At 38.9% G+C, this 11,503-nt stretch overlaps 1 protein-coding gene across 1 annotated transcript in view; it reads left to right on the forward strand.

The window, feature by feature from the left end:
- Window positions 1–10,487, forward strand: part of ela3l (elastase 3 like) — a 25,066-nt gene extending 14,579 nt beyond the window's left edge. Inside the window, exons 5-8 of the mRNA XM_061980554.1 lie at window positions 3,857–3,993; window positions 4,250–4,395; window positions 10,200–10,352; window positions 10,432–10,487. Of these exons, the coding sequence (XP_061836538.1) occupies window positions 3,857–3,993; window positions 4,250–4,395; window positions 10,200–10,352; window positions 10,432–10,449 (454 nt within the window). The 3' untranslated portion in view covers window positions 10,450–10,487. The remainder of the gene's footprint in view (window positions 1–3,856; window positions 3,994–4,249; window positions 4,396–10,199; window positions 10,353–10,431) is intronic.
- Window positions 10,488–11,503: the final 1,016 nt, after the last annotated feature.

The raw sequence follows: 11,503 nt of genomic DNA on the forward strand, positions 1-11,503 counted from the left end.
CATGTAAATCGGATTACACGCACACAAATGTACATACAGACACAAATTAAGACACAGACAAGTGAATCGGATTACACACACGCTGATTGAGATACAGACACACAAATCAGTACAAGAACATGTGAACCTGATAACAGAAGCACAGGTTGAGATACAGACACACAAATTAGTGCAAAAACACGTGAATCCGATTACACACACACACAAAGATTGAGATACAGACTCGCACATTAATACATGAACACGTTATTCGGATTACACACACAGAGATCGAGATACACACAAATTAAAGCACAAACACATTAACCGGATCACATACACACACACACACACACACACACACACACACACACACACACAGATCAAGATACCGAAACACAAATTAAAACACGAACACATGAATCAGATTACACACACAGATTGAGATACAGACACACAAAGTAGTGCACGAACACGTGATTAAGATTACACACACACAATTTGAGATACAGACACACAAATTAGTACACAAACACGTGAATCAGATTACTCACACAAATTGAGATACAGACACACAAAGCAGTGCACGAACACGTGAATCAGATTACACACACTAATTGAGATACAGACACACAAATAAAAACACAAACACGTGACTCAGATTACACACAGAGATTGAGATACAGACACACAAATTAGTATATGAACACGCGGGTCAGATTACACACACAATTTGAGATATAGATACACAAATTAGCACATGAACACGTTATTCGGATTACAAACACACACAAATTGAGATACGGACAAAAATTTAAACACAAACACAAATCTGATTAAACACTCACACACAAATTTAGATACAGACACACAAATTAGTACACAAATACATGAATTGGATTACACACACACACACACACACACACACACACACACACACACACACACACACACACACACACACACACACACACACACACACACACACACACACACACACACAAATTAAGATACAGGCACACAAATTAGTACACAAACACGTGAATCGGATTACACTGGGAACGGCGTGGTGCGGTTGGGAGAGTGGCCGTGCCAGCAACCTGAGGGTTCTTGGTTCAATCCCCACCTTCTACCAACACTTCACCCTTGCTCCTGATGGGTCGTGGTTAGCGCCTTGCATGGTAGCTCCCACCATCAGTGTGTGAATGTGTGTGTGAATGGGTGGATGTGGAAATAGTGTCAAAGCGCTTTGAGTACCTTGAAGGTAGAAAAGCGCTATACAAGTATAACCCATTTACACACACACACACACAAATTGAGATACAGACACACAAATTAGTACACAAACACGTGAATCGGATTGCACACACACACACACACACACACACACACACACACACACACACACACACACACACACACACACACACACACACACACACACAAATTGAGATACAGACACACAAATTAGTACACGAACACGTGAATCGGATTACACACACACACACACACACACACACACACACACAAATTGAGATACAGATACACAAATTAGTACACAAACACGTGAATCGGATTACACACAGAGATTGAGATACAGACACACGAATTAGTATATGAACACGCGGGTCAGATTACACACACAATTTGAGATACAGATACACAAATTGGCACATGAACACGTTAATCGGATTACAAACACACACAAATTGAGATAGACAAAAATTAAAACACGAACACAAATCTGATTAAACACTCACACACAAATTTAGATACAGACACACAAATTAATACACAAATACATGAATCGGATTACACACACACACACACACACACTCACACACACACACACACACACACACACACACACACACACACACACACACACACACACACACACACACACACACACACAAATTAAGATACAGACACACAAATTAGTACACAAACACGTGAATCGGATTACACTGGGGATGGCGTGGTGCGGTTGGGAGAGTGGCCGTGCCAGCAACCTGAGGGTTCTTGGTTCAATCCCCACCTTCTACCAACACTTCACCCCTGCTCCTGATGGGTCGTGGTTAGTGCCTTGCATGGCAGCTCCCGCCATCAGTGTGTGAATGTGTGTGTGAATGGGTGAATGTGGAAATAGTGTCAAAGCGCTTTGAGTACCTTGAAAACCGCTATACAAGTATAACCCATTTACACACACACACAAATTGAGATAGACACACAAATTAGTACACAAACACGTGAATCGGATTACACACACACACAAATTGAGATAGACCCACAAATGAGTACACAAACACGTGAATCGGATTACACACACACACAAATTGAGATAGACCCACAAATGAGTACACAAACACGTGAATCGGATTACACACACACACACACACACACACACGAATTGAGATACAGACACACAAATTAGTACACGAACACGTGAATCGGATTACACACACACACACACACACACACACACACACACACACACACACACACACACACACACACACACACACACACACACACACACACACAAATTGAGATACAGGCACACAAATTAGTACACAAACACGTGAATCGAATTACACACAGAGATTGAGATACAGACACACGAATTAGTATATGAACACGCGGGTCAGATTACACACACAATTTGAGATACAGATACACAAATTGGCACATGAACACGTTAATCGGATTACAAACACACACAAATTGAGATAGACAAAAATTAAAACATGCACACAAATCTGATTAAACACTCACACACAAATTTAGATACAGACACACAAATTAGTATATGAGCACGCGGGTCGGATTACACACACAATTTGAGAAACAGATACACAAATTAGCACATGAACACGTTATTCGGATTACAAACATACAAATTGAGACACAGACAAAAATTTAAACACAAACACAAATCTGATTAAACACTCACACACAAATTTAGATACAGACACACAAATTAGTACACAAATACATGAATCGGATTACACACACACACACACACACACACACACACACACACACACACACACACACACACACACACACACACACACACACACACACAAATTAAGATACAGACACACAAATTAGTACACAAACACGTGAATCGGATTACACTGGGGACGGCGTGGTGCGGTTGGGAGAGTGGCCGTGCCAGCAACCTGAGGGTTCCTGGTTCAATCCCCACCTTCTACCAACACTTCACCCTTGCTCCTGATGGGTCGTGGTTAGGGCCTTGCATGGTAGCTCCCGCCATCAGTGTGTGAATGTGTGTGAATGGGTGAATGTGGAAATAGTGTCAAAGCGCTTTGAGTACCTTAAAGGTAGAAAAGCGCTATACAAGTATAACCCATTTGCACACACACAAATTGAGATACAGACACACAAATTAGTACACAAACACGTGAATCGGATTAAAAACACACACACAAATTGAGATACAGACACACAAATTAGTACACAAACACGTGAATCGGATTACACACACACACACACACACACACACACACACACACAAACACACAAATTGAGATACAGACACACAAATTAGTACATAAACACGTGCATCGGATTACACACACACACACAAATTGAGATACAGACACACAAATTAGTACACAAACACGTGAATCGGATTACACACACACACACACACACACAAATTGAGATACAAACACACAAATGAGTACACAAACACGTGAATCGGATTACACACACACACACACACACACACACACACACACACACACACAGATTGAGATACGCATTTGCAAATGTTTTTGCTCCAAGAAAAAATTTCCCTCTTTTTATTGCATCGTTTGTAAAAATGCTGCCGTGCGCACCTCTCATGCAGTAACGACATCGCCATGATCAAGCTGTCTGAGCCGGTGACTTTGAGCGATCAGGTTCAGCTGGCGTGTGTTCCTCCTGCTGGGACCCTGCTGACCAACCTCTACCCTTGCTACATCACCGGATGGGGCAGACTCTACAGTAAGTGGCTTTTTGCTTTTAGTCCATTTTATTTTTTCACAGTCCACTACCTCCACAAAGAGTTTTTTTCCAATTATGTTTGTATTCAGAGGCTGGCGGTGACCCAGGGAATCCCCCAGAGTCGGGATGAAAATAACGTGCATGAGATATTGGCTAAATCATTTTCGGGGAGTTAATGCTCCTAAATTGAACATTTGCAATGGCCTGTGGACTATACTGCGTGTGGTTGTTCACACGCTGTGGATGTGTGTTCCAGCCGGAGGCCCCATAGCTGATAAGCTGCAGCAGGCTCTGATGCCGGTGGCGGACCACCCGACTTGCTCACAGCCTGACTGGTGGGGCATCGCTGTCAGGACCACCATGCTGTGTGCCGGTGGCGATGGAGTCGTGGCTGGGTGTAATGTAAGTTTCACCCACACCCCCTATTTTATTACAATACTTCAAAAAAATAAATATGATTTGTATGTGGTGTTTAACTCTAGCATGATCGCATGAGATTATTTTTTTTAGGAACTATATAATCACTATAATTTTGCTTCAAAAAGCTGTGCACTACAAAATGTGCTCATTGTCTCGCCTTCTTCATGTTGATGAAAAAAAAATAAAAAATCAGCACAAATTGTTTTCTATTCATTCATCCATCCATTTTCTACCGCTTGTCCCGTTCGGGGTCGCGGGGGTGCTGGAGCCCATCTCAGCTGCATTCGGGCGGAATTGTTTTATTCAATTTTATTTTGTAGGATAAAGTGTTTTATACACAGTCATGGTCAAAAGTTTACATACACTTGTAAAGAACATAATGTCATGGCTGTCTTGAGTTTCCAATAATTTCTACAACTCTTGTATTTTTGTGATAGAGTGATTGGAGCACATACTTGTTGGTCACAAAAAACATTCATGAAGTTTGGTTCTTTTATGAATTTATTATGGGTCTACTGAAAATGTGACCAAATCTGCTGGGTCAAAAGGATACATACAGCAATGTTTAACATATTGCTGGGTATTGTGGCCAAACAGCTTAATTTTTGTTTCATCTGACCACAGAACTTTCCTCAAGAAGATCTTATCTTTGTCCATGTGATGTCAGATGAAACAAAAATTGAGCTGTTTGGCCACAATACCCAGCAATATGTTTGGAGGAGAACCGGTGAGGTCTTTAATCCCAGGAACACCATGTCTACCGTCAAGCATGGTGGTGGTATTATTATGCTCTGGGTCTGTTTTGCTGCCAATGGAACTGGTGCTTTACAGAGAGAGTAAATGGGACAATGAAAAAGGAGGATTACCTCTAAATTCTTCAGGATAACCTAAAATCATCAGCCCGGAGGTTGGGTCTTGGGCGCAGTTGGGTGTTCCAACTGGACAATGACTCCAAACACACATCAAAAGTGGTAAAGGAATGGCTAAATAATGCTAGAATTAAGGTTTTAGAATGGCCTTCCCAAAGTCCTGATTTAAACGTGTGGACAATGCTGAAGAAACAAGACCATGTCAGAAAACCAACAAATTTAGCCGAACTGCACCAAGAGGAGTGGTCAAAAATTCAACCAGAAGCTTGCCAGAAGCTTGTGGATGGCTACCAAAAGCGCCTTATTGCAGTGAAACTTGCCAAAGGACATGCAACCAAATATTAACATTGCTGTATGTATACTTTTGACCCAGCAGATTGTCACATTTTCAGTTGACCCATAATAAATTCATAAAAGAACCAAACTTCATGAATGCTTTTTGTGACCAACAAGTATGTGCTCCAATCACTCTATCACAAAAAATAAGAATTGTAGAAATTATTGGAAACTCAAGACAGCCATGACATTATGTTCTTTACACGTGTATGTAAACTTTTGACCACGGCTGTATATGTTGCTGATCAGTTAAAATTCATTATTTATTGAGTTAATTTCATAGTAGTTTTCAGTATCAAATGGTTCAAGTGGATTAAAAAATAAGGATTTTTTTTAATTTCAGGAAAAATTGATGCACTTTAAATCTTTTCTGTTATAACAAAAAAACAATATTGGTGAAGTTATGTTTTGTGGTAAGAAGTATTTATTTCTTCTTTAATTTGAATAAAGATACTATGTTATGCAGAGGTGTACTTACAACAGTTTAATAGACAAATGGCGACTTGTCCAGGGTGTACCCCGCCTTCCGCCTGAATGCAGCTGAGATAGGCTCCAGCACCCCCCGCGACCCCAAAAGGGACAAGCGGTAGAAAATGGATGGATGGATGATACTATTTAGAGTCGGTGGGGGGGAAATGTTTTCTTCTTTGTTGCATTGGATTAGTTTTCATATCATTGCTTTTGCAACGAGCACAATAAAGTTGTTCTTGTACTGCCTTTGTGGACATACTGCATACAATATTCTTAGGGCCTGAGCAGCGGATCAAGCACCGCAGATGAAATTGCAATGTTTTTTTGTTGTTCTGTAGTCCTCTCCAGCTACTCAGACAAATTATATTATTGATGTAGATGATCTATATCTGCTGTACAGATTTACTTTAGAAAAGAGAAGAGTGGGATACTTCTCTTGTTTCCTTATTTGTATTTGACTTTATTAAACGGATTTATATTAATGTTTGGCACACACAAAAAAAAGTTGCAATGTTTATTATTATTATTATTATTATTATTCGCCCCATTCAGACGCCTTTTTAAGGTCTTTAACATGCAGGAAAACTCCCCAAATTTCAGGTTCGGTGAAAAATGTTATAATTTGGGAATCTCAAAAATGAAATTTCAAAATTGGCTCTTTAGTGCCACCTTTAAAGTCCTTAATTAAAATGTTTTTTGTTTGTTTTTTTTACATGAAAACCCTATGATTTTGCCATTTACCCTTTGGACACATTTAATTTTCTTTTATTTATTTATTTTTTTTTAATTCTATAACATGTCTTGTCCAGCACAATTTCCGATTTCTTCAAATTTTAACAGGACATAAAAGTCCTTAAGTTTATTTAAGAGCGTGAACAAATTTAGGATTATTATTTTTATTTTTTTTCTCAATAAACTTCAGTCCTGTAACCAATATATCAAACATTTAATATTGTTTTAGTTTTGATCTTTTTGATCAGATAATGTCACAGGTTTAAATTGGTAAAAAAACCAAAAAACTCATGTTGTCACTACAAGCCCCGCCGGGAGTGTGCATTAGCACCGCGTGCAGAAAAGCTCCAGAAGCGTGCACGCCAATCTTAATCACTCCTACAAATGCTAAAAAAAACCCCACAACTTAGAGACACTCTTCTGTTGTTTGGCAACATTTTCAATACCGCTGGTTTAATTATTTCACCAGGAAGGCAAAGCGCCGCCTGGGGGACATTGGTCTTTTTTTATGGGCTCGTAGCAAACTGTTCAAATGGAATAAACAAAAAACATCAGAAATGGAAAAATAGAGCAAAAAGACAAAGCAATGAGAAACAGCTGAGGTGTTGATACTAATAATGAATCATTAAAAACACTAAAATGTGTCTTTAAATATAGTATATGATTTTGCCTTTTTATGAGTCTATGTCATCACAAATGACATGATGACATCACATTTACTGAAAGAATATTAATAACAATATTATTTGTTTTATTACTTAAAAGCTCCACGCCACTGTTGTTCTTTTTAGAATGTAAAATAGTTGACTATTGTTGTTATTTATGATTATCATTATTATAAGCACAGTATTATTTGTTTTGATATACAGGGAGGCTCCAGAACACTGCTGTTCTTTTTCCAATGTATACTTCCCTGTTAGCAGCTGTTAATGATATTTAAATTCTGTGCACAAAGATGTTGAAGCACGGCGATCATAAATACTTGACACTTAAATAAAGTAGTGCATTTAAAAGTACATAATTGGAGTGAAATTACTGCCAAAACTCCACAAACACACACAAATGTTTTTACTCACGCCCAACGATTTGCATGTTAAAAAAAAATAAAAAAATTGTAAAAATGATTCGCAAAGAAAAAAACGATTATCTGCGATTAAACAGAAGATTTACCAATTTAAAAAACAATTTTCTGCAAGCTTAAACTTTTGGCAGTAATATTCCACCCTGTGCGGTCCACAAACTTGCACTTACAGTCTCCGTAATTCGCTCTTTACAGCGACAGGTGGTGCTGCTGAGTCAATTTAAGGTCGACAGAGCTACTATTATGCGCATGGTGCCATCCGTTAAAAATAAAGTAAAAAAAGCAGGGTGGGGAGTTAAATGGCGGACAGGAGAGCGGGGAAACAAGCCCAGCCTGTAAGTACAAACGTAAACCTGTAAGTTCCCCTCTCTTCTGTCCGCCATTTTACTTTCCACTTCTTCTTCTTGTATTTGAGCTACTTTTATGCACATTGTGCCATCTGCCAAAAATAACAAAGAAAAAGAAGCAGGGTGGGGACTAAAATGGCGGACAGGAGAGCGGGGAAACAAACTCAGCCTGTAAGTTAACCTGTAAGTTTCCCCTCTCTTCTGTCCGCCATTTTACTTCCCACTTATTGTTCTTGTTATAATTGAGCTACTATTATGCGCATGGTGCCATCCGCCAAAAATAACAAAGAAAAATAAGCAGGGTGGGGAGTGAAATGGCAGACAGGAGAGCGGGGAAACAAGCTCAGCCTGTAAGTTAACATGTAAGTTTCCCCTCTCTTCTGTCCGCCATTTTACTTCCCACTTCTTCTTCGACTTGTTATATTTGAGCTACTATTATGCGCATGGTGCCATCCGCCAAAAATAACACAGAAAAATAAACAGGCTGGAGACTAAAATGGCGGACAGGAGAGGGGGGAAACAAACTCAGCCTGTAAGTTAACCTGTAAGTTTCCCTTCTCTTCTGTCCGCCATTTTACATCCCACTTATTCTTCTTGTTATAATTGAGCTACTATTATGTGCATGGTGCCATCCGCCAAAAATAACAAAGAAAAAGAAGCAGGATGGGGAGTAAAATGGCGGACAGGAGAGTGGGGAAACAAGCTCAGCCTGTAAGTAAACCTGTAAGTTCCCCTCTCTTCTGTCCGTCATTTTACTTCCCACTTCTTCTTCATCTTGTTATATTTGAGCTACTATAATGCGCATGGTGCCATCCGCCAAAAATAACAAAGAAAAAGAAGCAGGCTGGGGACTAAAATGGCGGACAGGAGAGGGGGGAAACAAACTCAGCCTGTAAGTTAACCTGTAAGTGTTCCCTCTCTTCTGTCCGCCGTTTTACTTCCCACTACTTCTTCTTGTTATATTTGAGCTACTATTATGCGCATTATGCGCATGGTGCCATTCGCCAAAAATAACAAAGAAAAAGAAGCAGGGTGGAGAGTAAAATGGCGGACAAAGAAAGGGGAAACAAGCTCAGCCCGTAAGTTAACCTATAAGTTTCCCCTCCCTTCTGTGCGCCATTTTACTTCCCACTTATTCTTCTTGTTATATTTTTGCGGATGTCACCTTGCGCAAATAACAGTATCTCTGATGGTCCTAAATCGACTCAGCAGCACCACCTGTCGTAGAGTGCGAATTATGGGTGCTCAGAGTGCAAGTGTGTGGATCACGCAGGGTGGAATATTACTGCCAAGTTTTAACCTGAAAAAATGTTTTTTAAATTGGTAAATCTTTTGTTTAATCGCAGATAATGGTTGTTTTCTTTGCGAATCATTTTTATATATATATATATATATATATATATTTTTTTAAATTTAATATACACATTTTTTTTTACATGCAAATCGTCGGGTGTGAGTAAAAACATGTTTGTGGGTTTGTGGAGTTTTGGCAGTAATTTCACTCCATGTATGTACTTTTAACTTTTTTCATCCATCCATTTTCTACCGCTTGTCCCTTTCGGGGTCGCGGCGGGTGCTGGAGCCTATCTCAGCTGCACTCGGGCGGTAGGCGGGGTACACCCTAGACAAGTCCCCACCTCATCGCAGGGCCAACACGGATAAAGAACATTTTATTTTTTAACTGGCAACGTGATTAAATAACATTATTGTGTGTTTGTGGAGTTTAGGCAGTAATTTCACTCCATACTCATGGGTACAGTTTTGATTTTCGAGTATCGAGAATTGTGGAAGTTCATACTGTAGGTATTGACTACTGACATTCTGGTATCGTGACAATCCTAATGGGAACAGTACCAGTAAGTGAACCAGTGTAAAAAGAAACAAAAACCATTGCATACCTTGTCAGTGTGACTGTGGTTCTCAACACTCCTCGACTCCTTCCCCTCTCAGGGTGACTCAGGCGGCCCTCTGAGCTGCAAGAACATGGAAGGTGTGTGGGAAGTGCACGGCATTGCAAGCTTCGTCTCCGGCCTGGGCTGCAACTACGAGAAGAAGCCCACCGTCTTCACCCGCGTGTCCGCCTTCAATGACTGGATCGATCAGGTACAGGCGGGAGGAAAGTCCACCTAATGACACGCATTTGTTGTTTGAGCTCATTTCAATAACATTCTTTTGTTTTTAGGTCATGATGAACAACTAGAGAGGATGAAGTGCCAATAAAACTACTCTTTGCATTTGTCTTATGCTTTTAGTGCAGTGCTTCTCAATTATTTTCTGTTACTAAGAAAAAGAAAACATTTCACATTTTTCTATGAAATTGTTAGAAGTACACCTCTGCATAACATTGTATACCTACCAATATTAACAAAAAGAAAAGTAGATCAACTTGTAACAAACAATAACTTTACCAACATTATATTTTATATAATTTTTTTATGGCTCTTTAAAGGGAACCGAAACTTGAGGAGTCGTTCCTTTCAGAGAGCCGTACCAAAAACTGGCTCTTTATTATAGTTAGTTTTTTTCAACTGTTTTTTTCAATCAAGGAAACAATCACTAGTATCAGTTATAGGCTAAGGTGTGGATCAGAATCATTTAAATTTGCACACAAACTACTCTATTGGTGGGAATTATTCTGAAATATTGGCTATCATTTTATTTTCTTGTGTTTTTATTGGAAACATTCCATAAGGCGGAACAATATTTTCATATTTTGGCAGTGACATCACAAGTTTGAATTTTCCCTCACCTAAAAACACTTTGTAGCATTTTAACAATGCATAAAAAAATAAATAAATATGAAGTAAAAATAAAATGGATACTAAAAGTATAAATACAATAGAAGAAAAATTAAGGGATAATAAAAATGAAAAATTGTACTACCTGCTGTGTGCACACTTGAACTATTACATATCAGAACTATGAACTAGAATAGTTAATCTAACTAAAAATAAATAGAAATAAATACAATATAAAATAACATTAATAATAAAATACATAATAGGGCTGTTAATCTTTAGGCACCGCATGATTCGATCGTCGATACAAAACGATTCCCGATTCAAAGTCGATACTTTTTAATAACATTGGGTGCCAGTTCTATGATTAACTACATTACTCCATGAAATAGATAAACACCTGTGATAAATTTCTATAGTACAAAAAAAAGATGGTTTTGTTTAATACAATTCTACCCAAACATTTAATAAAGTCAAATACAAATAAGGCAACAAGAGAAGTATCCAACATTTCCC

The sequence above is a fragment of the Nerophis lumbriciformis genome, linkage group LG20 (assembly GCF_033978685.3).
Source record: "Nerophis lumbriciformis linkage group LG20, RoL_Nlum_v2.1, whole genome shotgun sequence".
NCBI lineage: Eukaryota > Metazoa > Chordata > Actinopteri > Syngnathiformes > Syngnathidae > Nerophis > Nerophis lumbriciformis.